Raw genomic sequence first — 27,274 nt, forward strand, 5'->3', positions numbered from 1 at the left:
AAGTTGAAGGCTCTTTGGGTTCCTCGCTGGCTCCTTATGTCTGTGACGCTGTGACATCATAGTGACATCAGACTTGTCACCTGACCAGTGATGACCCAGATGTAAAATTGCAAGCTACCGGTACATAACAATTATACGTTTCTTTAAAACAAACTTTTGCTTCATCTTCTGGTCAAAAACAAGCAGCAAGAGGTGAACATTTCCTCTGAAATGATGCTTTGTTTAACTTATGGCGTTCAGAAGAGTGGGGTTGGTGCTGCAGAGATGTGTCAGCCAAGACACTCCCACAGCATCCAGAGACTGGAACAGAATCTGATGGTACATGGTCCTCTGATAGACAGGAGGAGCAGTCACCTGGATGGCAACATATGCTGGGTCGAAGCTCCTCCCACTGCGCTGGATCTGGATCTGAAGTGTTCCTGCCAGCTCACACGTTCTGTAGCAGCTTGCTGACAGCTCCACCCGAGACCAGGACAGCTCCAGTCTGCAGAAAACACATGCAGGTCCTCAGAGCCCGGCAGGCCCACGGCTTTGGATCACAAACGGGGCATGGAAGAAGAGCGTCAGCTCCAGCCAGCTTCACGTCTGAGAACTTACACCTGCGGCGAAGCGCTGTTTCCAGCAGCATCGCTCAGCTGGAACTCAAAGCTGTCGCTCGTCACTTCCACGTCTGCAGGGACGATGAAGAGCAGGGCTCGCCGGTCCACGTCCCGCTGCGTGAAGCGGGCCCTGATGAATGCTCCTGCAGTACGAGGGGCGAAACATGGAAAATTTCAGCGGAGCATCCATTCTGATGCAAGCCTGATGATGTGTGGAGAGCAGCGTCTGGAAGCTTCAGAGAAATCTTCTAGCATCATCTCCACAGTCTTCTGTCACCACAGACCGACTGTGAAGTTCAGGACAGAATCTTCAGCTTTTGGTGGTTTTGGTTCAGTCCCTTTCGATTGGAAGTTTCTCAGAAACAAAGTTGTCTTTATTTTGGTTTTTAGTCTTTGGTGTTTTCAGAGCTAGAAGAGCCAACGCAGGTTCAAAGCATGATTGTCCACCACCATTCTTCCTCGTAGACTGTAATAATCAACAAATCTTGCTAGCCTGCCGCTGATCCAAACCTTCTATGGCTTATTTATCTAGGTCTGAAAGTTCAGACTTTACTCTTTCTTTTGGGTCATGACTTTAATACATCCCTGATCTTCTCAGAACTTATTTTGCTTCCTTCTTTATAAACCTAAACTTTAGAGATTCTGGCGGTCTTGTGAAGTCACTTCAAGTTGTCTGAACTCCTGCTTTGTCCTCCTCCTCTGCTGCTTCCTGTCTGGCACCGAAGTGGCTCTGCAGCAATTCTAAGGTAAAAGTAACCATATCTCCCCCAACCTGTGACGGCGTTTTCCAGGTATCCGAAGCGTGGAGGTCTGCTGATGGAGAACTGGAGCTGCTCTGCTGAGCTGCCAGGGTCCGAGGCCTGCAGGTGTCTGCTGGTGATGAAGATGCCTGAACGACCATCTCTCACCTCCACCATGCTGCTGGGGGTCTGCTGGATGGTCAGGCTGGGTGGGGTCCGGTCCACGCGTTCCACCTGAGGGACCAGAGACAGATGATGGTCGGTGCATCGGCCTGCATGAGCAGCAGTCCAGCCCTGCTGCCACTAGGTGTCACCGTTAGCCCACTGCTGAGCCAATCCCCAGTGTTTCTGCCTCATTTGCTGAAGCCTGAAAGCTTCAGGAAGCTCAGAAAACAGTCAGTCAGCCCAAACCTGAACACAAATGATTCCTCACAGGAAGTTGGGCTGCAGCGCTGTCATGTTTGCTGTGGAGATCAGAGCTTCTGCTTCCTCAGTAGACTTCATCTTTTCACAGTCGGTACCTTAAAATCATCATGGATCAGCTGATCCAAAGATCATCTGAAAACTTCCATGACTGGACTACAAGGAAGACGGGAGCTAAGATGTTTGCTTCTTTAAAAAATTCATGTCACCTCGAGTGTCTGTAAGATGATACAGACCAATGACAGGCGGCTCCGCCACGAGGCCTCACAGGCCCCAGGTGGCCATGTTTACCACCTGGCTGCCCAGGTAACCTGTGAGAGGGGTCTTGGTCTCTCATCTGCTAGTGTGCTATTTATCAGCAGAAGCTTCCTCCTACCAGCATCAAGGTTCAGGCTCTGCAGATCAGAACCTGGTTTTGACCTGTTAGACTATGATGTAGAACTCTTAAAACATTCTTGAAGGAAGAGGTTCTCTTGGTTCACACAGAAATATGTGAAGGAGATTTGACTTAAGATCCATCAACTTTTTTTTTTACACTTTATGAAATAAATAATAATTAAGAAAAATAAAACATTGAAGAGCAGAATTTCTGCCTTCAGCAGAACTGGAGAACAGATGATCCAGATCCAGGTAGATCCAGGACAGGATGAACTCAGAATAACAGTGGGTGAAAGCTTCTTCTGTCAGTCTGAGACTCACCTGGATGTTGAACGCAACAGGCTCCTCCCTCAGCTGTCCAAACTCCAGGTACCCCTGGTTGCTTCCGTCTCCAGGAAGGAAGTGGAACCTGTCGATCTCAGCTGGGCTGTTGGAGTCGGGCCGGTAAACCAGATTCAGCTCGTCCACATCCTTCTGATAGAAGCATGGCGGCGATGACGTCAGCGGGGTTCCTTTCAGCAACAGCTCACCATACCGGGGCAGCTGGGTAACCGTGTAGCTCAGGTTGGCGGCGGCAGTATCAGGGTCGGTGAGCTGCAGGTGCTGGTTGTCAATGGCTGCAGTGGAGCCTTCCTGCAGCCGGAGGGCGCTATTGCGCTGCAGGGTGGGGGGGATGCGGTCACTGCGCTGGATGATGAAGACGAGGGCACCGCTGCGGGATGAGTCTCCGTTGGTGACTACAAAACTGTACAGGAACAAACACACAATCACATTCTTTCAAGCATGAACATCAAGGCTGTGGCGCCCCCTGCAGCTCCACGGTGGGAGGACCAGAGTGATGACTGACAGGGCGGCGGCTGCATTTTGTCCTTGCAGCCATGTGGCAACACAATCTGCCTCTCTGCTCTGAAGCTGACAAATTGCCCCCCGGCCCCCCCTCACAGACATTTCTGGTGGAACATCTGGCCACAGCGTCAACCGTGTTTTCCAGCGGACCGACTGACCGTTACTGCTGTTATTAATAATGCTCATTCATCATTTGTTGTCACGGCAACACAAAACACACACGACAAGTGCACCTGAGTCCTTCACATGACATGACATGAGATGCACACATGAGGGGGGCTGAAGTTCGGAACAGGACATTTCTGGTTAAAGGAAGTGAAGAGTCTCTGTGACAGAGTAGGTAGTCGGGGTGCCACAGGGCTCTGTACTGGGTTCAGTCTGTTCTATTTAAACTGTGATGCTTTTTGAAGTGTTAATAAAAGGATTGAGATAAAAAATAAAAGTTTCTCAACCGTAAAGCTCATGACCTTTCTTCATCTCTGTTCTACTCATTCAAAGGCCACTCTGTTATTGATAACAAATTAGTCTAAGCTGGAAAAAGGTCCTGGAAAAACTTCCAAACACACATTGAAAGTGCCAGAATTTGACCTTATAAAAGAATGAGAACTCTCAGCCCAGAATTCATATCTGAGCGACTGTGTCTGCTAACTCACGCATGGATCTGTCTGAAGCAGCATGCATTTCTTCAGGATTGCCCTTCCTTTTCACTTTTCTCAGGCTGAGATGTTTGTTAAAAGCCTCCAGCTGATCCAGAACGCTGCAGGCGGGTTCTGAAGGAAGCTGGCTGCTCTCCGCCTGCCGTGTCTGACTCTGATCTTGGCTGTGATCTGATGGTTCTTCTGCAGCCAGATAGCCAGCCGTTCGGGGCAGCGCAGGTCTGGGTGACAAACCCGGGGTCTGCACACACCAGCGTGCTCCCCTTCCTCCTCCTCCTCTTTAAAAACCCTGCTCCTGCCAAATTGGCTGGAAAAGCAGATCGACATACTGCAGCAGAGAAAGGCTGTGGTCTCCTGACGCCCAGCCTTTGTTTGTCCCAGTTCAGCCCTCTTTTCTCGGCCAAATGTGCTGTTATCATTTTTTTGAAAAAAATAATATTCTCCTGTCTGTCTGTGTTCAGGAGAAAATGTGTAGTTTATCCTCCTGACATGTGCGGGCCTTTGTGAGGAGCAGCACTTCATGTCCCTCTGACACACCGGGATCATGTGACCCCACTGAGACAGAAACAGGCCTTTTATCTATGATTCAAACCGATTCCTCTTTGGTCATCTATTGATGTATTTTCAAAGTGTTCCCAGTGGACTTTTAATCATGATTGTGCCAGTCTTAGCAAATTGAAAAAAAAAAAAACCTGTGTTGTTTTCTAGGACATAGTTTCTGCAGGGCGGCAGGAGTTGATCAGAAATTCACCTCTTGAATTGTGGAAGGGGTAGAGATTATAAGAAATGATCAAATCCTCTGGGATGGAGGTTGTTTTCAATGAGTAATGTCTGAATCAAACTATCTGAAACGTTTGTTAATCTCCTGCAAGTCTGTCTGTTCTAGATTTAACTGTATAGACGGCACGTTTTGCCTGCTCTCCCTTTAATTGGCTCACAAGTAGTTTGTGAGGCTTCTCCCCAAATTCTAATTTTTTCTGTTTCACTTTTCGGTAACATTTTGTTGTGTGGCAAAGTTATGTGGACAAACTAACTTTATTTTAGGGCTTTTAAGGAGGCAAAAAAATTGGCAAATTTGTTTTTAGAAAGGCTGATGTTATCCTCACGCATGATGGCCACATGTCATACAATGCAAATATGCACAATATGCACACACACACATGTAAGCATCTAAGCAGCACTGTGGACACACTTATTTTTTATTTTACACCAGGTAAAGGAGACAACTGTTGCTGCAATACTGCCCCCTGTGGCTGCTCTAATTGTTTCAGTCGTAGATTTCAGCGGTTCATGAAAAAACAACAAGGTCCTGGCAGAATTGAGGGCGTGTTCTTGTTTACCTGAAGGAGTCGGCCTCGCCGTCATGGCTGTTGTCATGGGTGTAACACACCCTGTGCGCTGCCACATCCAGCTGGGTGAAGCTGGTCAGCGCCACTCCCGGATGCTGAACAACGTGGACCAGACCGTGTTGAGGCGGGACCAACACCGTGAAGACCAGCTCATCTGGTCGGCCCACTGAGTCCGACGCCAGCAGGATGTCGGTGTTCAGGACGACCCGCTGCCCTTCCATCAGGTGCACCGGCTCACTCTGCAGCGCAATCTCACCTAGAGGCAGCCGGAAAGATCCATGAACTTCCTGATGGTCTGATGGAATTTTCTGATCCAACATGAGTGATGAGGGAAGTTCAGTAGTGCAATATCATCTTATATTTCATGGGTAAGCATTTGATTTTCCACTCTTCAACCAGAAATGAGAAAAAAATGACCATAAATCCTAGTTTAAAAAATATTCGAAACAGGTAAAAACTCAAAAGTTGTTATCAATGACAACCAAAAATGGGATCCACAGACGATTCACAGAGATGTCAACCATTTCAGACTAAAGTCCATATTGACAGCATGATCAGAGGTCTTGTTAGCCCACTTATAAAGTAGGGCTAAAAAAATATTTCAACCACACTAGACCCACTTTCAAAAGCCCAGGAACTCACCAAAACCAGCTCTTACCATTTAAAGACCACATCCAAAAACCTAAGTCCATGACAGTCTGAAACCTGCAACAATGTTTTTACCGAGGAAAAGAAAAGCTCCAGAAACACTGAAGTCATTTTTCAAGACGTAGAAGTTACCCGCAACACCAGCTCCCGTTCATCTGAGGTGACCCAGAAGTTCAGGCGGAAAACCCAGAGGAACTCCAGTGTTTTTTGACGAACAGCACCCAGAGGAGACAATTCCACAGCTGCTCTCCCCCCCCCCCCCCCCCCCCCCCCCCCCCCCCCAAACCATGTTAATTATTCAGCCGCTGAGTGGACTCGCTGTTTCTCACCTCCTCTCATTTAGGATCGGAGGGCCCCGTGCCAGAAGGGCCGGGGCCCCCCAACACTGTGCGTGTTCACCCGACTGGTAAACTGGCAGGAAGGAGGCGCTCAATAATTTATGACCCCAAGAGAGAGAGTGTGTGTGTGTTTATGTGGAGGGTGTTTGTGTGTATTATTTTCAGGTTCATTTGGAGCTCACATGGCCCTACAAATCCCAGTTCTGATGGTTGTCAGGTTCTGTGGGTCAGAGCAAACCTTTGTGGACCCTGTGGATGGAGATGAAGAAGGTCTGCGTCGGCGCCACGTTGTCCAAGTCGCTGAGAGTGAAGCGGAAACTGTCGTGACCTCTGAACCCAGCAGCTACAGCAGCGGCGTGTTTGTACCACAGACGGTTCATCTCCACGTCATCCTGAGAGAAGTTCTGACCCGCCGAGAGTTTGACCCAACCCGACTCTCCCTGCAGAGAAAAATCAGAGAAAGCTTTCCACTTCTGACCATAATCTGCACAAACATGTAAACACACACAGAGGTGGAGAGAGCAGAGCAAATACTGTTTGTTCCTGAGTAAAAGTACTTTTACACAGTCTAAGATATTTAATTACCAGTAAACTGAGAAAAGCATTTAAATATCAAAGATTAAACGTTATCATTTAAAAAACTACTCAAACTACTAGTAGCTAGTAAGGGAACTCAATAACTGGACCAGACTAAATTCACTGCAGGAGAAAATATGTAGAAACATGAAAGTAACTTTTTACTTTCCTGTTTTTTTATTTAACCTCTGTTACAACCGTGACCTAGATTGTAACGGTACACAATCATACGAAGAATGTACACAACATTTTTAACAGTTGGCACATCCCTTCAGGGGTTGCTACGGTGAATCAGGTTTTCCTGATCCGCACAGGTGGTTTGGCAGAGATTTTATGCCGGATGCCCTTCCTGACACAACCCTGTATTTTATCCAGACTTGGGCCTCCTTGAGGCTCCATTGTCAGGAAGTAGCATGAAGGATATTTAGGATTCAAACCAAATGGACATTCAACCCAGAATTGATTGTCCCAAGCAAGTTTTGTTCAAGGTTGCTATAAAATTTCCGGTTGACGATTCTGATTTCAAACTTGAAAGCATATCAGATAAGGTTGAATATTATTTCAGGACGCTGCTGCTGAAAATATGAAATATTCTTATTTATCTCTGACTTGTGGAATCTGCATATGAAGCTGATTTTGTGCAATTTAAAACTGTTATGAAATTACCTTATATTAATATTTGATGTACTTCATAAATACCATATTTCCTAAAACAGCCTTCTTCATTTTTAAAAACAAACAAAAATTAGGTGATTATTATTAACTTTTTTTTTCAGTTTTTGCAATATTCAATGATATAAGCGGCTACAAGCAATATCAAATCAACATAAAGTTAATGAAAAGATCCTATAGGCATGATGAATAAATCCTTTCACTTCACTCACATTAACACCGTAAACAGTCAGGTTCTTGATCCAATAATTTAACAGTGAAACTAGCGGTCATAAAGCTCCAGAATGGAGCTTCTTTATGTAAATCTTTGTTCATGTAAAGGGGGGAGTATTTATATTGTAAATTATGAAAATGTAACGCTTTAAACCTTAATGACACCTGGGAAAAATCTACTGAAGAGCAGTGATTTGAAAGTATTTAAGTAAATCTTCACATTAACATACCGTAGTACTTCAGTAAAACTAAAAATACCGCCCTATGGTTATTCAGGAAAGAAATGACAGGTCCTAAAAATAACTACTCAATTACAATAATGTAAATATGAACATTTATGTTACCTTAAGGGTTAAATTTCCAAATCTCGGCACAGTGTTCAGGATGAAGAGGACCTGGTCAGGGGGCGTGTCCAAGTCCTTAACCTCTAGTATCAAACTGGAGATGACTCTGAGCTCACCAAAGTTCAAAGTCAGACCCACGTTCCTGAAACAGCAACACAGAGTAGCTGCTCTCCTTCAGTTTACCATGTGAGATAAAGAAGATTGTTATTCAACCTGATAAAAAAAGTGGATTCTCTGGGGATTAATGCCTGGAGCTTTCTGTCTCTTGAAGACTTTCTACGTGTTTGATCTTGTGTATGTAAATTTTATATCATTCAGCTGCAACAACATTAATTTTTTTCAAAGTCAAATCTTATTTGTTGTGTACATATACATTCACCAGCCACTTTATTAGGTCCACTTTATTAGGTAAAACTTTTTAATACCGGGTTTGACTCCCTTTTTCCTTCAGAACTTAACCCTTGGTTGCTTAGATTCAACAAGGTACTGGAAACATTCTTCAGAGAGTTTGGTCCATACTGACATGACAGCATCACACAGTTGCTGCAGGTTTGTCATCTGCACATCCACAATGCCAATCTACCGTTCTACCACATCCCAAAGGTTCTCTATTGGGTTGAGGTCTGGTGACTGTGGAGGCCATTTGAGTCCAGTGAACTCATTGTCATGTTCAAGAAACCAGTCTGAGAGGATTCCAGCTTTGGGACATGGTACCTTATCCTGCTGGAAGTAGCCATCAGAAGATGGAACACTGTGGTCATGAATGGTCAGCAACAATACTCAGGTAGGATGTGGCATTGGAAACATACTCAACTGGGACCAAAGGAGGCTTAAAGTGTGCCAAGAAAATATTCCCCACACCATTACACCACCACCACCAACCTGAACCGTTGGTACAATGCAGGATGGATCCGTGCCTTCATGTTGTTGACACCAAATTCTGACCTGACCATCTGAATATAGCAGCAGAAATGGAGACTCATCAGACCAGACAATGTTTTTCCAATCTTCAATTGTCAACTTTTAGTGAGTCTGTGTGAATTGTAGCCTCAGTTTCCTGTTCTTAGCTGACAGGAAGGGCACCTGGTTTGGTCTTCTGCTGCTGTAGTCCATCTGCCTCAAGGCTGAATGCGTTGTGCGTTCAGAGATGCTCTTCTGCAGACCTCAGTTGTAACCAGTGGTTATTTGAGTTCCTGTTATATTTCTATCAGCTGGAATCAGTCTGACCATTCTCCTCTTACCTCTGGCATCAACAAGGCATTTCCACCCACAGAACTGCAGCTGACCTGATATTTGCTCTTTTTCAGACCATTCTCTGTAAACTCTAGAGATGATGGTAGGTGAAAATTCCAGTAGATCAGCAGTTTCTGAAATACTCAGACTGTTTGACAACCATGTCAACAACCATGCTACATATAAAGTCACATCAGTCACCTTTCTTCCCCATTCTGATGCTTGGTTTGAACCAAGTAGCGGTAGGACGATCGACCCATGATCTTAAGATTGCAGGTTTGATTCCCGCCTTGCACACCCATGTGTCAAAGTGTCCTTGGACAAGACACTGAACCCCACCTTGCCTCTGGGGGTAAGTTGGAGCCAGTGTTCGGCAGCGGAGCCGCCATCAGTGTGTGAATGTGTGTGTGACTGGTTGAATTGGTCTGTGACTGTAAAGCGCTTTGGGCCTTGTTGGTAGAAAAGTGCTCAATAAGTATACGTCATTTACCATTTGCCATTGACAATAAAATAGGAACTGGCCTGACAAAAACCCTAACCCCTCGCATTCCAAAGAGGAAGTACCCGCTGGTCCCCACAAGCTGAAATTTCATGGACTTCTATAGTGAAATAAACAGCTGTTCAATCGTCACTATATTTGTCAGAATAACCATTCTTGCTCTACTACCTTTTAGTCCTAGTCCTAACTTTTTTTCATGATATATTTTCTGTCGCTCAAGTTATAAACTGACCAATCAGATGCCTCAAGTAGTTAGCCTCGCGTTGAGTGTTTGCCGCGTTTGACAGATTCTCCCGAGCCCACTGTAAGTGGTTGGGTTGTGGCCATTTAGCCTACTCACTCCTGATTGGAGAGAGTGGTTGCAATAGAAATGTAGACAGATCAATCATGGCTTACTGAGGATGTGTGATTCCAAGATAACGATGAATATGTTACGGAAAAATAGCGACTGAATTGACTTCAATTGGATGAGATCGGAAGCAAGGCATTTCCTTTGGATGAGGTCACATGCGGGGTATATCATACAGAGAATGGTTTGAATGCTAGCAGGTTGTCTCTACCATGTCCACATGACTAAATGCCCTGAGTTACTGCCATGTGATTATTCGATTAAAAATGTGTGTCAACAAATTGTCCCAGGTCTCTCCTGTAACTCATTGCTTTTTGTTGTTGTTTCTCAAAAGGTCTTGCCTTTTGCCAGGCCGTAGTTGAAAATAAGAATTTCTTGCAGCTCAGCAGTTGAATAGGTGTGCCTAATAAAGTGGCCAGTGAGTGTACAGACAGCACAAATACAGTGAAATGTATTGCATGACTGTCCAAAGTGGCAATACTATGCAGGGATTATTTAGCGTAGTGAGATTTCTGTAACAGAAAGTTTGTAGTACGCATCCCTTTACCAAGACTGCCTTATCAGCAGAGGTTCATGTTATAGTTTTGATTTGAAATGGTTTATTTCAATCAATTCAGTAGAAATAATACACAACAGCAATATAAACATCAGTTATACATTCATACAGTAACTAATCAAACCTAGGATAATTAGACATATCAACAAATATTGCTTAAAAGGGACTGGAAGGAAGCGAACTTATATAATCCCACCCCGTGAAGCTGGTTATTAAAATAATTGTGCATTTTGTGATGCAAGCACCACATTTGACACCTTGTACCTTAGATCCCCTTTTTAGGAAAGCACAAGAGCTACATTCTTGAGATTGTTCTCATAGTTAACGTGCTTTACTGAAAGAGGGGATCCTAAGGTACATCCATGGCAAATGTGATGCTTGTACCACAAAATGCATAATTTGTCTGAAATATCAACCTAGCCAGATCCGCAATCCATTCAGACCACACTTGACCAGATTGAGTCCTGTTTCTACCACCAACCTCAACTGCATTGGGTGTTTTATGCCTTCTAGATCACCTTCGCATTGCAAGGCTCCTGTGCAGTAAGTTATTAGATTCAGGCAAAAATCTAACGGCTGATGTTTAGGACCTAACTGTGGCTCCATCAATTCTTTTGTCTTAAAATCCATCATAACAGGCACTTAATATAACAGTAACACATGTCGGGCTCATTCTAGTTGGTATTGAAAAATTTAAAAAACTGGATCCAGATGCAGAACGGGGACAACAGAACAGCGTAAAATCCGAGAACAAACAAAAATCAGGCCAAAAGAATGGACACTTGTGAAAAATGTCCTTTTTCGGCTGTAGTTGGGCAGTCAGACACTCCGTCCTGTCTAAATGTTTGTATCCACTGAGTTAATGTTGGTGGGAGGGGCCTAAACCAGTAAATCCAAGGGGAGATCTATCGACATATACACTGATCAAAAATATAAACGCAACACTTTTGTTATTGCTCCCATTTTTTATGGTATGAACTCAAAGATGTGAAACATTTTCCCCATACACAAAATAACCAGTTCTCTGAAATATTGTTCACAAATCTGTCTAAATCTGTAATAGTGAGCACTTCTCCTTTGCCAAGTCAATCCATCCCACCTCACAGGTGTGCCATATCAAGATGCTGATTAGACAGCATGATTATTGCACAGAAGTGCCTTAGACAAGAAAAGGCCACTCTGAAATCTTCAGTTTTGTTTTATTGAGGGGGTCAGGGGACTCAGACAACCAGTCAGTATCTGGTGTGACCACCATTTGCCTCATGAAGTGCGACACATCTCCTTCGCATAGAGTTGATCAGGTTGTCTATTGTGGCCTGTGGAATGTTGGTCCACTCTTCTTCAATGGCTGTGCGAAGTTGCTGGATATTGGCAGGAACTGGAACACGCTGTCGTACACGCCGATCCAGAACATCCCAAACATGCTCAATGGGTGACATGTCCGGTGAGAATGCTGGACATGCAAGAACTGGGATGTTTTCAGCTTCCAAGAATTGTGTACACATCCTTGCAACATGGGGCCGTGCATTATCATGCTGCAACATGAGGTGATGTTGTTGGATGTACGGCACAACAATGGGCCCCAGGATCTCGTCACGGTATCGCTGTGCATTCAAAATGCCATCAATGAAATGCACCTGTGTTCTTCGCCCATACCATAACCCCACCACCACCATGGGCTACTCGATCCACAACATTGACATCAGAAAACCGCTCACCCACACAACGCCACACACGCTGTCTGCCATCTGCCCTGAACAGTGTAAACCGGGATTCATCAGTGAAGAGAACACCTCTCCAACGTGTCAGACGCCATCGCATGTGAGCATTTGCCCACTCAAGTCGGTTACGACGACGAACTGGAGTGAGGTCGAGACCTCGATGAGGACGACGAGCATGCAGATGAGCTTTCCTGAGACGGTTTCTGACAGTTTGTGCAGAAATTCTGTGTTTATGCAAACCGATTGTTTCAGCAGCTGTCCGAGTGGCTGGTCTCAGACGATCTTGGAGGTGGACATGCTGGATGTGGAGGTCTTGGCTAATCATGCTGTCTAATCAGCATCTTGATATGGCATACCTGCGAGCTGGGATGGATTGTCTTGGCAAAGGAGAAGTGCTCACTATCACAGATTTAGACAAATTTGTGAACAATATTTCAGAAAACTGGTTATTTTGTGTATGGGGAAAATGTTTCACATCTTTGATTTCATACCATAAAAAATCGGAGCAATAACAAAATTGTTGCGTTTATATTTTTGGTCAGTGTAGATACGTCTTCTATTTGATGTTCTCCAAGAACCACGTTTTTTCGGCATCTGTCTGTAGTAGAGCTTTTAAACAGATCAATAAAAATATTTTTAAATCAAAGTCATCCGGAACTGGTTTCGCCTCTTATCCAGGAGGTTTTTTTCAATCCTGGGCTTGAATCCCAGTATTAAATTAGTCTCCTACACTTTGAGATGACCCTATGTGACAAAGGGTGTGTTTTATTTTGAGTCATGTTAACCTTTAAAAAAATAATAAATCATTTTGTACTTTGAAAAAAAGGCTATTTTCTCTTTATGTTTCTTTTATGTATGTCAAAAAACAGTTGATTAAGATTTTCATATTGTATTTGCATTTTTATTTATCATACAGTAACAAACAAGTGTCTAATTTTTCTAAAGGGTAAAGTAAGACTCTGTTGTTTTTTCTGGGTTGTGGTCAGTAAGAAATCCACCTGAAGCGCTCTTTAAGGGTTGCAGGTTGCAAACCCGCTGATCTGGAAGCAGGACCAGCCTGCTCTATTAATTATTAACCTTCTCAGATCAGCGTTTCCTTGTTTCAGATAACCTGGGAAACATCATAGATGAAGCTGGGTTCTGTCGTTTTGATCGTTTCCACATAAGATTCCAGGTTACTGCTTAATTTTATCCTGGGGGGATCATACTTCGACTTTAACCATGTCCTAATTTTGCTATCAAGCAGGAGGATGATTCATTCCTGCACACACAGCACTTCCACCAGGAGGAGCGTCAGGAGAACTCAAGCTCCATCTTCTGAGGTCTCAGGCAGACAGCTCAAAGCAGGAAGTTGGAAAGAAGAAAACGCGCCATGGGATTGTTAAATCTGGGTTGGTGGGGCTGGTGGTGGCGGCGTGTACAGTACACGTTTTGTTGGGGGGTGTTGAACATCAGCAACCATCTGGCTGCTTTTTCACTTGGAACTAAAATCCATGCAGGAGCGAAGCTGCCACGTCCATCCTGCAGGAAACGCAACAACAAGGAGCGCGGCATCTGCCAAATCTGCGCGTTACTTCTGCCTGGGCAGCCTTTACAGCACCAGCTCGCCGCTGCGCCCACGCAGCCTCAGCAGAGCGGGGGACAGCAAGGGGGGGGGGGGGGCAGTGGGACAGCGAGGAGCCCAGTCAAGGATGCAAATTCCCAAATTATTCGTTCAAATGAAAATATTATGGGTGGGGTGTGGGGAGGGGGGGGGGGTTGTTATCCACACAAGAATAGCAGCTTGCCTTGTTAAAGTTAATCCCCAACATCTGTTCCTTGATTTGTGGGGACACTTCCTGACCTAGGCTCCATCAAAGTAAAGCACTAAACATTTACGGAGACTAAAAAAAAACTTATCAGCTAAACACATTTCAGAAAATTTCTAAAAGCCAAAAACACGTTTTGTCTTTACACTGTTTTTTGTCATGTGACCTGGAGTTTGAATCTGTGGTTATATATTAGCAGTAAAACTATTTCAGCCCCCCCAAGTTCCTTCCTTCTTGGATGGACTTCAGTGATTTCTTCAGTTAGTTGGTGGAATGGTGAATGGTAAATGGCGTATACTTGTACTTTCTACCTTCCTCAAAGGCCCAAAGCGCTTTACAGTCACAGTCCCATTCAAAGGTAGACTAACACGGCCGCCCCGTGGTGGAGAAACCTTACTTCACCCAGAACTCAAGTACAAAGGTACAAACTATTATTTGTGCTTTTGATCAAGTTGTGATCAGGGAGAAGAAAGTTGGGTATTCTGATCCTACAGAGATTTTTTTCTTCTTTTTCTTCTTTTTAAACTGCTGCTAAAGTCGGCTGCTGGTTCTTTAAATCTTAAAGATATAAAGGGAAACCGCGCTTGATGCTACTTATTAAAGTTAGCTTTCAGTTTCCAAATATTAAAAAAAAATCTGTTTACAATTTAAATGTTTTGTATGCATCATAGAAATCGTAGTTCATGAAATTTTCTATGTCTACATGGTAAATTATAAAAGTAGCATGGCTTTATGATGACATTGCAAACACGTTTAGAACAGGAACAACACATTTTTGTATCTGTTGACATTATTATTGACTCTCCTCTCAGGTTTTTGTTTTCTCAGACTTCATAAAATCTTTTATAAAATCTGAGTACTGCTTTTGGAGAGGGCCACGAGTCACATGACTTAAGTTAGATTCAAGTTGCAAATTTAAAGACGTACCTTTAACATGTTTTTTTTTTCACTTGAGATTTGACAATGACTTGCAACAGATCACCTAGAAGCACTGGACTGTTTTTTTTAATTTCATATTTTATCACAGTAAATTTTGCCTTTTTAAAAGTCTGAATACAATAAAGTTATGCTTTACTTTGGAGCATAATTTAGGGTTTTTACAGTGCAATGCTTGCTGTGTGCAGATAAGTTAGACCAACACAGCAGCAGCATGCAAGCAGACTCAGAATTATTTTAACTGGGATTACGTTGTTGCTCACAGAATGCAGAGGAAAACTGTGAAGCAGGTCTGCTGCTCAAAAACAACTCTTGGCTTCATCTGCCACTGAGACAAGCTGCATTAAGGTGTTGCTTAGATCACTAAAACTATTAAAGAACTCCTCAAATGTCTGATTTAAGTCATGTGACTCTCGAACCTGTGGACATTACTGCCATATGTGATAAATGGTCAAGGGGCTTTCCCTGTGACCTCTGACCTCAAAATCCTATTTCCACAGATGTTGTGTTAACCAAATTAAAAGCTTTGCACAGCGCTCCGCTCCGACCCCCACAGTGAGTGTGTGCGATCTCTTCCACCTGTCAGACCCACTCTGATCATCTTTTGATCAATTGTAAACACGTTTGTTGGTCTTTTAATGATGATTATGCAGTTTTTAGCCAAAATCAAAATAACTGCCATTTTCTAGGACATAGTTGCTGCAGACTGGCAGTGGTTCATCAGAAATTCATCTCTGTGCTGTGGGCGGGACTAGTGGCCCAAAAGTAAGCCTGTGCTCATTTACCTTAATCCCTTTGTTTACAATCTCTCCTGCTAGCTTACAGCCCCTCACAACCCCAAGTTAACTTTGGTGGTGCATCAAAAGTGGCAGCAGCATCAGAGCTATTCAGCCATATGGTATAGATCCAGATTCCAGCTCAGGTGAGGCAAAACAAAGACGTACATGGATCTATGAGTCTGCAAGGGGATGCATCAGAACGGAGCAGAGCAGGAATCTTGAGGCCTGCACATTTTATTTCGTAACAACTACAAGCTTTTTCCAACTTCATTTTTTCCTCTGCCCCTGATTTACAACAATTTAAATAAAGAAATACTCAAACGTAATTTTAAGATGAATTTTCTTTATATATATGTTGAAAACATAAATTTAATTGGAGAGGGACTTTGACAGGATACCGTGTGTACATTTGTACCATATCCCCCTGAGATGTAGAGGGCATTTTTGCTAAAGTAAAGTTTTAGGATTCAGAACTTAGCCTTAGGGTTAGAATAAGGTTTAGGATCTGGGTTAAACAGTCATTTTTCATGGTTGGTGGTTAAAAAAAACATCATGTAGATTGAGAACCTGTGTGAGAACAAAAAGAAGAGTGTGTGCACGGGTGTTTTTCTACATATGTGTTTTTGTAAGTGTGTGTGTGTGCTTGTGTGTTTTTGTACAGGTGTATTTCTGCATATGTGTTTAGTTCTGTGTTTCTGCATGTGAATTTATCCCTGTGGTTTTCCATGTGTGTTTGGGCATGTGTGACTTTCTGACCATGTGTGTGTATGCATGCATATTTGTACACGTTTGTGCGTGTGTGTATGTTTGTGTGCTTCTGCATGCGTGCACGTGTGTGCATATACTTGAGCAGCCGTGGTTTGTTGTCGTTGACCGGCATCACGGTGACCTGAGCTGTCCCCTCTACTGTATGGACGCCATCTGTCAGCCGTAGCACCACGGTGTCCTCCAGGGTTTCCGTGTCATCGTGCATGTAGAAGAGCTTTATGCCTGCAGAGGGGGGGGGGGGGGGGTAGGTGCCAGGGCGGAGAAGAAACAGGGGAGGGAGAGCAGCAGCAAACTAAGAGGACACATGATGTCGTGTTGTCGTGTTAGTGGAGCCTTAAAGTTTGAAAGTTTTTAGTTTTTGTTCTTTATCTGTGATAAAGTGTTTGTCTCCTATCTGTTTGGCCAGAACCATCAAAAGTGGCCCGGCATGAACCCAGTCACTGCCTCCCACCTTGTCGGAGCTCCTGCAGAGTGAAGGAGGAAAGGTGGAGCCTCCTCTGCATAAGCTCCTTCCCCATCTGCTGGTTGGGATCTGAACCACTGATGCTGCTGCTCAGACTGCCGTGAGCGGGCCCCCGCTCCACTGTGAAGGTCAGCACATCTGGAGGGGCATCCAGGTCAAATCCATCCAGTATGGAGGGAGTCAGCTCCCTAAACCCACCCTCCTTGACCTGCAGAAGGACAGGACAGCATCAGTCCAGAACCCTTTTTTATGGATCCTATGGTTCTAACAGTGAGTTAGTTAGTTCTGAAGAGAACGCACGCTAAAATTAGCAAACATCAGAGAAGGAGTCTCGTCGTTGGTTGGATTGATGATGATGTAAAAGATGACAGGAGCAGAGTTGTGCACACTGTCAGTCACAGTGATGGACAGCTGGTCAACAGTTGGCTCCACCCCTTTGTGCTCAGATTGGACATAGTTAATAAAACCAGAGGTCAGGTGGGAAAGGCTGAAGGATTCTGGGGGGGAAATGAAAGTCATTTTGAAGATTCTTTATGATCATGTCTTCGATTGATGGCATTGATCATGTGACCATCTTATTGAGTCTCTCAGAGTTACACCCACTGACCCACTGGCACTCCGGCGTTGCTTTTCTCTGAGCCGTCTGATGGCAGCGTGTTTTCTATGAAGCCATAGAGAGGTGGAGTCTCCAGATGAAATGTGAGCTGCTCAAGGTGGCTGTCGGGGTCTGACGCCCCCAAAACTCCTCCACAGAGACAAACGTATGAGCCTTCTTCCACTACCAACAAGTTTTCACCTAGGGAGCAGCAACAAAACACTCGATTTACAACAAACCCTCCAAGTTTTGACCAGCAGTTTGAAGAACTCCGTGTTGCGGAACAACACAAAGCACTGAAATGTTTACTGAACAAAAACACAAGCAACAAGCTGAAACCAATCCATCATTTAGTACTCAACCACTGACGTTTTTCACTGTTAACAGCAGAATATTAGTTGTTTGTTCAGAAGCTCTTTAATTAACTTCAGTCATACTTCAATATAAGTTTTCCTTTAAACAATCTGCTCTTCTTCAATTTTACTCCAAGTCTTCTGCTATGGACTTGAGCTTTAAACAATAACTGCAGAAGTTTGATTCTACGTTCACACCAGGCATGTCACACGCGTTAGAGAGGGTTTAAGAATGCTTGTTTAACCCTTGTGCTATCTTAGATGACCCCACCCTTACATTGACGTGTTCTCTCTACCATGACAAAGGTGGATAAAGGTGGAAAGATTTCATGTAATCATGGACACCAGTGAAGATCACAAATCATTGAAGAAAAAACATTCAGAGCACTGTCTAGTGGGTCTAGATGACCCAACTTCCAATGTTAAAATGCCTAGACCGCTCTTTTTGCATATGGAGTTCACACTGGACAAGCAGGGAGGGGCTTTTTAATGTCTTACTGTTACTCCTGTTTACCAACGCAAGTCTGCCACCTACAGATGGAAGAGGTTTGGTGTGAAATGTCAAAGCGGTCCAAATCTTGGCTTTTATTTTCATAGCCTTATTCTGTCATATGAAAGACTTGGTGGCATAATTCCAGCTGCAATCATTAATTTATTCTTCATGATCAATTTTCAAACGGTTGGCACTTCTGGGCATGAAAATGGACGCCATCTATACATCACTACCAAATTCTTGATTGGTCAAAGCTCAACCTGGTTTAACTTTCAATGGTTGCGTGTTTTGTACATAGCGCCCCAAAACGGACCTAAAAACTTGTGTAGCAATGTGTGAACGTAAGAGTTTTAAACGCAAAAGCCCCAAAAACGCGTATACTTGCATTTACATAGACTTTTGAATGAAAGTGTTCGCTTAAACGCACATTCCCAAGGTCGCTGTGAGCGCAGCTTTTGATGAAGCTTCCTGACTGCTTTCCTGAGGTGAAAAATCTCCTCCTCTGTTGAATGAAGGATTTAGTATGAAAAGTTCTAAAATCTTTACAGATTTCTGTTCAGCAACAGCTTTTTAAAGAGCTCAAATGGTCTTTTTCTCAGGTACTTTTTCACCTGAAGAACACCAAAGTTTTGCTTTAAAAATGAGGATCATCAGCTCCTGAATGACCTCATCTGTCTTAGAATCTGTGAAACGCTGTGAGGTCAGACCGGGTCCATTTTCTGACATTGTGTTCACCGTGTCAGAGTGTTTGGAAATTTCTGATGGTCTGGCTTTTTCCTCTAAAGATGAAGATGAAGTGACGTCAGATGATTTCAAAAAGTGCTTTCTTGATTTATCTAAACATCCAAAGTATCAACTACAAACTTGTTGCAAGGCAAAAAGTTGTTTGTAGCAACCCCCACTCCCCTTCTCTCAGCTGCTAATGAATGGACCACCTTCTTCTGCAGCTCTTGGGTTGGCAGAATCCCTGCATCAAGGCGAGTGAGCGTTAATGAGACAGTGCTGGATCTGGCTGATAAACAGAAGTAACGCTCTCACGCAGCGTCTTTATGCGCTGCTCCTTAATTAGACCAGGAAACGCCTCAGACGTGCCAGAATCAGGAGTCCGCCAATGTGCTGCTCAGAGCGCCACGCTAATCCGGCTACCGAGGCGGCTACGACACGACGGCTGTGGTGCTCGCCTCTTTTGTTTTGAAAAGACGTTCATTGTCTGTTGCCCACAAACACACACCCAGATTATCAGTCACTCTGTGTGAGCCTGTGTGTTAAAACAGAGGACAATAGACAGATTCACTTAAAACCCATTGGTGCCAACCCTGTTAGCCAGGTCTTAGTCAACAAACAAGCAAACAAAGAACCTCAGAGGGGGCAGTTTCCAAACAACCAGAAATGATCCAGTTTGTTAGTATAGAAACTTTGAGTCGGAAGAAGGCACCAATTCACTTTAAGAAGTTTCTTTCTTTCATTCAACAGTATTTAAGATCATGAATATTTGCATGATATAGGCATTCAGGATTTGATGCCTTTGAGTAGAAAAACGTGATGGTTCTGGTTTGTTGGTCACTTCCATCACGTCCTGCATGTATGAGTCTTTTGGAGATTCTTGAATCATCTTAGCAGATCTTCACACAGCTCAACTGAAGCCTGAGATCAAAGTCATGAAGGCAACATTTTGATTTTTTTTCTTTTCAGTGCAGTTTTGCACAACTTTTTTCTTACAGCACATTTTGTTCTCCCTCTTGGCTGTTGACATTTTCAATGGATCTCCTCTAATTGTGTTCCATTTGCCAAATATACACAAATCTTTGACTACATCAGACCTTTGTTTTTATTCTATAACACTGGACCTTTTTTTGTGATGGTTTGAACTTTGAGACCAGAAAACTATGAAAATGTTTACGTCTGTCTGAGAAAAGTGGATTAAGTGTGTAGTAACGAGTTTTACTCCCTTAAAAACAGCTAGAATCCTACTTCACAGATTTCACCTTCTGTGTTTTTTAGAACGTGACCACCGCGATAAATGAGGGAACACTTACTACAAATACTGGGACTGGATAGGTGTGACTGAGTGTGTTTGTGGGCTTTGGTCTACCAGGCAAACCCTGGGGGTGCTCGTCCTACCCAAAGTGATGATGGGAACTTTGTTGTTGACGGGGAGAATTGTGATGTTAAGGTCATAAACAGGAAGCGTCCCATGGAGGGGAACCGGTGGGGGTGGGGGATCTCCATGACAACAGCTATCTTTCGTGCCAGACTCGCCATCAGAGATGATGAGGGTGACAATGTCGGTCACAGGATCTGGACCGATCTCTCCTCCTGAACACAGACCATGGAGAAAAAAAAACATAAAAGTGAATTATATGAGGTTAGGGCTTCAAGTCATTGATGTCAATAATTCCTGTCATAGAGGAAAATCAGAATGAAGATTCAACAGTCAAGAAATTGAAGAAAGACCTACCATTTCCCAGGTTTTGTGAAGTTGACCAGAACTCACCTGAGTGCAGGTAGTAGATGTGTCCCTGTAACAGGTCCTGCTGGGAGAACTTGAACACGGTGATACCGTCTCTCTGCAGCTCTCCTATGTTAGGGGTCCGGGCCAGCATGTAAGTCAGCCTGGAGTCTTCGCTGTCACGGTCTGTGGCGGACAGGTAGTCCACAGTCAGCTGGATCCGCCCCCCTTCCCTACAGGTCAGATCCCGATTTAGACCCCGCCCCAACTGTGGGGGCTCATCATTTATGGGTAGGACCTGGAGGAGCACAGCAGATCCACACTCAGATCTATCGAAGGGTCAAAGAAGATGTGTCCTGCAGCTGTCTGCTTACATCTAGCACAAACACGAAATCAAACATCTGACGGAAGCGTTAAACATTTATTGTGATTATTGAAAACTCAAACCACCACAGGGACACACATCCATGTGTCTGCAGCTCAAACAGGTGCTTGGTTCTAATCCATCAGTTGACTCTGCGCTGAAGACGCATTGAACATCTCTGTTGCATTCTTTTCTCATGTTCAAACCTTCCTCCTCCATGTGTGGAGGAGCAGCAGATCTTCTCCAAGCTCCTCAGAAATGTTTAAGCTTCACCTCCTATCTCTGAGGAGACCCCAATCCCTCTAAAAATGTTCATTTCCTCTGCTTGTGTCTGTGATCTGAAACACACGTTAACACCTCCAGCCTGTGGACTCTGTTCTCCCTTTACCACAAATGACCTGCATAAAGTCCACATCACCTCAGACCTACCAATCCATCGGTTCATCTCATGTTCCATCCTCTATGACTCTTCATGACAGAGCATCGTGATTCTTCATTTGGGAAAAAGATTGATTGAATTTTCTGACAGAGAACCAGCGTTTCATCCTGACCCTGTTACATTCAGGTTTAAAATGTTCTAGTGGGAGCTGAAGGTCATGGATATATGAAGGCAAAAAGACCATCAGACGGTCAGATGGTCATTTTTGTTTGATTGCCTTTGGCTTCACCAGCTGTCATCTCCACGGCTTTTCAGATTTGATTTACCATCATTCAACAGTACTAAGTCTGACTTATATCCCCCTCTATGTAGTACATTTTAAAGTCCCACTCAGACTTTGATGTGATTGGGAAGTGTGTCATACAAGAAAATAAAACCACTGTCAGGTTAAATGCTTGTTTGTTTATTTTTCTTTTTGGCTAATTTCTTCAGAGATCACCACAGGGATTCCCACTGAGATGTGTTAAGTATTATGGCAGATGTTATTCTTTAGCTCTTTGCATGTGCCTAAATGTGACACAGGCACATGGAAACTGCCCCCATGAGGTTTCAATCGAGGACTGTTGATGGAGATCCAGAATAGCTTTTATGGATTTGTGAATTCTGAGAACACGTCTGTTTTCCATGAACGCCAGCATAGCGTACAGCACCTATACTCAGATATGCAGACGATGAGCGCATCTCGCCGTGGGGATTCACCTGAATGTGCAGGACGACCTCTGCGAAGTTCACGCCGTCTGTCACTTTCAGACCCACCTCATCCTCGGTGCTCTCAGAGTCATCATGAACATACCTGCAACACAGGATGTGGCCATCAGCTAAATCTTTACCCATTTTTTGTTGTATAAAGGTTAATGTATCCCCCTTCCGTTTAGTAAACCTCAGCCATGTCTCCCTCTGTCTTCCAGATTGATTCAATGGATCGTTCAAACCAAAAATCTCCTCTCCTCCACCTATTTACAAAGTCAGTCTGGTCCAGGGTTTTGAATCCAGGTGTAGCTTAGTCAAAAAAACAAGTTTCAGACTTAGCATATTACAACAATAAATGAAACCAAACACCCATTAGAAAAAATAAGCAATTATTAAATTGGTATTTGAATACTTAAATGAATAGATTATACTATTATAAAAATATAAGAAATTTTACAAGATTTATAAATTACGACAAAGCAGTACCAGAAGTACCTGCTGGCAAAACCCCATAGACTTAGTCATTTTATTTGTCAGAAAGACCATTCTTGCTCTGATACCTTTTTCTTAGCATCTTTTTGTTCATTCTAAAATTTTCAATGATATTTTTTGCTGAAGCACAAGTTATTCAAGTTATAAACTGACCAATCAGATGCCTCAATAAAAGCATGTGATGCCCGCCGGCCCCCACCTCATACATGATTGTCAGATTCTCCCGAGGTGCTTCAGCGGAAGGGGTGTGGACTTCATACATGCTTACTCATGATTGGTGACAGTGGTTGCCATAGAAACTTGGACCAATCACTGTTGACTGGCTCCAAATGGCAGCGCCCGTATCACAGAAAAATGACCACTGAATTGGCTTCATTTTGCTGGAGCCAGACGTAAGGCATTTTCTATGTGTGATGTCAGCGGCTTTGTCCAGTGATAGACAGCATCTTGTCTATGGCCACATCAAGCAGCCATGCAATGTTCAAAAAACAAGAACTGGAAAAAACAGAATTTGGAGATAAATGTAAATGTGAAATTCTGCTGAACTACATTATTTTAAATGTTAATTACACTAAAATGTCAATGTTTATTTTAAATTAGGCTGTGTGTTTTATTTTATTTATGTATTTTGCTAAAAGAAATTCAGATTTGGACAAATAGTTATATCCACAAAAAAATTAGTTGTTCTTTGTAGGATTTAAAAAATTAAATTGCTGCTTAGTGGCTAGCACAGTTAATATTAACTTTAAATCATAACAAGTCCAAAATCCTTATTAATTCAAAAGTGTAAACCATAACTTGTATCTCCCGTTAACCTAATTTAAAATTAGGCAGCAAGTACCCATCACCCAACCTAGAGTACTGTCACCAGTTAACGAAGATTAATTAGTGGCTACATGGGACGGTTGTCACACAGGTATAAAAAAATGATGTGTTTTGTCACCTGAGCCGCAGTCCTCTCAGATCCTGCAGACTGAAGCCTTCTCCCTGCAGCAGAACACGACCCTGCAGCTCCAGTCGACCATGAAGAGCTGTGTTCTGGACCTCCACCCTCAGTGCCTCCTCCCGGCTGTCCGGGTCATGGACCAGCAGTTGCTCCTCTGTCACAAAGGTCGCTCCGCCCTCCTCCACCTGCAGTATGTTAGTGAAGGCCTGAAAAGCCAGCAAAAGAATTTTCAGAAGATGAGTGGAAAAGACCGTCTCAGATGTTTATTGCGAATCTCAAACAGGAAATCTAACCTCAGGTTTCTGATTGTCCACGGGGTTGATGGTTATATTGAAGGTGAGCCCAGAGATGGTGCCGCCATGCTGGTTGACCACAGAAAAGGCAAACTGGACGAAAAGCGGCTGATTTCCGATGTCCTCCATGGGAGGTATGAAGGCCACTTTCATGTGGTCCACTGCATGCTGGGAGAATGGATGACACCGTCATTATCCAGGACTTGTTTATAAGTGACCCCATGTTTTCTTCAAGCTGGTCTGAAGATCAAATTATTATTTCATCATTTTGTTGTCAAGTGAATCCCCTGAGAGCTCATGTGGATTTACAGCGACCAGAGCAGAAATCCTTACAGATCTGTGTTGGCTGGTAGACAAAGATACATTGAAATGATGCATCAGGAAGAGAACATTTACTTATTTGTCTAGTCAAATGTAGTTCAGTGATCATTTCCAACAAGCTCCACCCACTGTGAGATCATCTGCCAGCCTATGTGACCTCAGATGATGCTTTCTCTGAAGAACTGAAGGATGGAGGATTTGCATTTGCTCATGTGGGCCACATGCAGGATCTGCACCTTCAGTTCAACTACCCCAGTCATCACAGCTGATGAAGCACAGAACTGGAACCTTTGTTTCTTTGTTTCTAGTGGATTTCCACACAGATGATGAAGATGACAACAGCTTTGATGTGTGCTGCTCACCTGTGTGAAGGACTTCAGGCCTGGCACCATGTGGTCTTTCTTCATGTTGTTGGTGCTGTCGCTGTAGATCAGACGTCCTGCATCCATCATTCTGAAAAGAACAAAACCACACAAACATGAGGCAGGGTCCCTCCTTCTCTGCGTCCTGGAGGTCAGCTCGGTCTCCTCACTCGGGGCGCGCTGGGCTGAAGCACGGCTGCGTAATGATGAAGGTGAGGTCTGCACCTGGGTCCTCCGAGTCTGTGAAGTGGAGGTGAGCCTGGGTGATGAAGACAACCTCTGTCTCCTTTACTGTAAGTGAACGAATGGTGCCAGAGACCTCCACCGGCAGCTGGTCCTTCACAGGGAAGATGTAGATCACCATAGTCTACATGCAGGGAGGACAATAGGTCTGAGACGGATTCTGGAAACGTCATCATGTTTCTGGTCGGATCTTCTGCCTTACATATGTCTGAGAAAGGTGGGGCGGCTGGTGACTGTCAGCCAGAGTAAAGTCGAAGAAGTCCTGAAATGTCTCCTCTCCTGAGTGTTGATAGAAGATCCGACCCTGGGTCAGGTCCCTCTGCAGGAAATGATCCACTGGTACAGCTGCAAACAGCTGCAGGTTCAATACACCAAACAGAGATGAACTTTCCACGTTCTTGTCTCTGCTCCGAACAGTCTCACCATTCTCCAGGGTGGAGGTTCTCCTGATCAGCTGCCCTGCCCGAGGTGGGGAGATGATGTGGTACAGGATGTGATCATCGCTGGAGTCCAGGTCTGAGGCGAGAAGCATAAACTCCTCGAGCCGCACGGCCCCGCCTTCCTGCACCTCCACTGCCACGTTGTTAATGAGAAAAGGCGGAGAGTCGTCCTTTGGGAGGATGTTTATGGGGAACTTGTGCCGGATGCTGCGACGGCCATCACTGATGCGGAACACAATGTGGTCGTGGGTGGTGTCGCTGTCAGAGTGGTGGTAGACGACCACACCCTCTTTCAGGTCTCGTACTTGAAACATGAAGGCCTTTCCTCCTGCATCAGCAAAAAAAAAAAAAAAAAAGAGCATGAGAGGAGTCAAAGTTTTCTTTTTAGAACAGGAGGAGGAGGCTGACAGCAGACAGGCCAGATCAAGATCATCTTAGAGTTTTAAATTCAAATAACAGTGGAGTGACAAACTGCATTTTCTGAGTGTATGACTTCTGCACCTGAACAATAAATCACCTCACTGAAAGACAAACCTTCACCATCAGATTTTTACCTCATTCTTTTTTTTTCATAAGAAAAAATGTACGAATGAATATATATTAGTATTGTATGTGCAGGTGTGTATTTCTCCCAATATTTTTTTGAGACGTGTCTGTATTTTATGTTTCTAAACAAGCATACATTATGTGTAGTTATGTTTACTACACATGAAATTGTAGTAGGTTTAGGGGATGTCATCTGGACTTGGTTATTAAAGTTAGAACTTTAATAACCAAGTCCAGATGACACCTAAACCTACTACAATGGAACCAACCTGGATGAATGAGAGTCTTCATAGATACACATGAAATGCAATTAGTTATGTTTTCTTTTTTATATTTTCCTTTATGTACTTATGTACTTATATATATATATATATATATATACACACACACACGTGTATAATGTGTTAATGTATTCACATGTTAGTAAATTCTTATAGTGGCAATCAATAGTGTTTTGTTTGTATTTTTTTTTTTAGAATATTCACTATTTTTGTTCCTTTCACCAATTTATGACAGTTTATTTAAACTGCTGTGACCAAATAATGATCTTCAGAATCAAAAACTAGAGTCTGAGTCAAATTCAGTTCTGAGAATACGAGACATGCTCTCAGAAAATAGTGTAAACAATTAAGAAAAACTGTAAATACGTTTGTAAAATCTGCACATACACACACACAAAAAATGACTGTGTTTATGACGACACATGTAAGTACTGGAGGATGATTGACTGAACGCGTACAAATGATTTTCATTGTTATTTACATTCTTTTAAACAACTGAGGTATTTTTATTAAAAAAAAAAAAATCCTTTCTTTTAAAAAAAGAACAGTACCTGGCGATATTGTTGTTATTGTTGAACAAACAGCTTCTCATTTTCCACATGTCAAGAAGTGCCTGCAGATCAGGTGGAAACGTGTCCTCAAAGCGGAAGTCATTCCGGTTCTCTTCCAGGACAAACTTCTGTTGAGGTGTGTTCCGGTTTTCCTCATTAGAATCAGAAGTGTTAGAGTCCCAACATGAGGCGTGCTGTCCTACATGGAGGAAGCGCCTGTCCATCTGTCAGCTGTGCTCTCTGGGAGCGTGTGCCGTCCGCATGGAGGCTTTCCAGCCAAATTCTCACACTTTGATTCAATTACGTTTGCAGCGTGCGCCTTCCTGCCATCGTCACCTGAAAATAACAGGTTTGAGTTGGCGCCTCGAGGCACGGCGGGCTCCTGTGCCCCCCGAGCTGCGAGCACTGCCGGGGCAAACACGGCCCCCGTCCCACCGGCCGCGTGGCTGCCAGGACGAGGGACTTCCTGTCTGAGCGGGAGTGCCAGAGACACAGAAGGTCAGCTGACAGATTGAGAGACAT

The 27,274-nt window shown here is 43.8% G+C and overlaps 1 protein-coding gene across 8 annotated transcripts in view; it reads right to left on the reverse strand.

Annotated features, from left to right (window-relative positions):
- frem1b (Fras1 related extracellular matrix 1b) overlaps nucleotides 1-27,274 on the reverse strand; it is a 54,210-nt gene that overhangs the window by 9,811 nt on the left and 17,125 nt on the right. For all 8 annotated transcript variants that reach the window (XR_013655495.1, XR_002873156.2, XM_023954061.2 and 5 more), the window contains 20 exons: nucleotides 25,358-25,702; nucleotides 25,137-25,279; nucleotides 24,862-25,058; nucleotides 24,692-24,782; nucleotides 24,009-24,176; nucleotides 23,713-23,921; nucleotides 22,287-22,380; nucleotides 20,830-21,082; nucleotides 20,457-20,651; nucleotides 17,502-17,690; nucleotides 17,195-17,391; nucleotides 16,883-17,102; nucleotides 16,509-16,653; nucleotides 7,783-7,924; nucleotides 6,216-6,417; nucleotides 4,983-5,247; nucleotides 2,462-2,885; nucleotides 1,372-1,573; nucleotides 598-742; nucleotides 355-484 (listed from right to left, as the gene is read on the reverse strand). Coding sequence is in view for 6 of the 8 variants with exons in the window: in XM_023954061.2 (XP_023809829.1) it covers nucleotides 355-484; nucleotides 598-742; nucleotides 1,372-1,573; nucleotides 2,462-2,885; nucleotides 4,983-5,247; nucleotides 6,216-6,417; nucleotides 7,783-7,924; nucleotides 16,509-16,653; nucleotides 16,883-17,102; nucleotides 17,195-17,391; nucleotides 17,502-17,690; nucleotides 20,457-20,651; nucleotides 20,830-21,082; nucleotides 22,287-22,380; nucleotides 23,713-23,921; nucleotides 24,009-24,176; nucleotides 24,692-24,782; nucleotides 24,862-25,058; nucleotides 25,137-25,279; nucleotides 25,358-25,702 (3,956 nt within the window). In the remaining 2 variants the exon portion in view is untranslated. The remainder of the gene's footprint in view (nucleotides 1-354; nucleotides 485-597; nucleotides 743-1,371; nucleotides 1,574-2,461; nucleotides 2,886-4,982; nucleotides 5,248-6,215; nucleotides 6,418-7,782; nucleotides 7,925-16,508; nucleotides 16,654-16,882; nucleotides 17,103-17,194; nucleotides 17,392-17,501; nucleotides 17,691-20,456; nucleotides 20,652-20,829; nucleotides 21,083-22,286; nucleotides 22,381-23,712; nucleotides 23,922-24,008; nucleotides 24,177-24,691; nucleotides 24,783-24,861; nucleotides 25,059-25,136; nucleotides 25,280-25,357; nucleotides 25,703-27,274) is intronic.

This window comes from Oryzias latipes, chromosome 4 (genome assembly GCF_053564925.1).
Source record: "Oryzias latipes strain Hd-rR chromosome 4, Olatipes_Hd-rR_3.1".
Lineage (NCBI taxonomy): Eukaryota > Metazoa > Chordata > Actinopteri > Beloniformes > Adrianichthyidae > Oryzias > Oryzias latipes.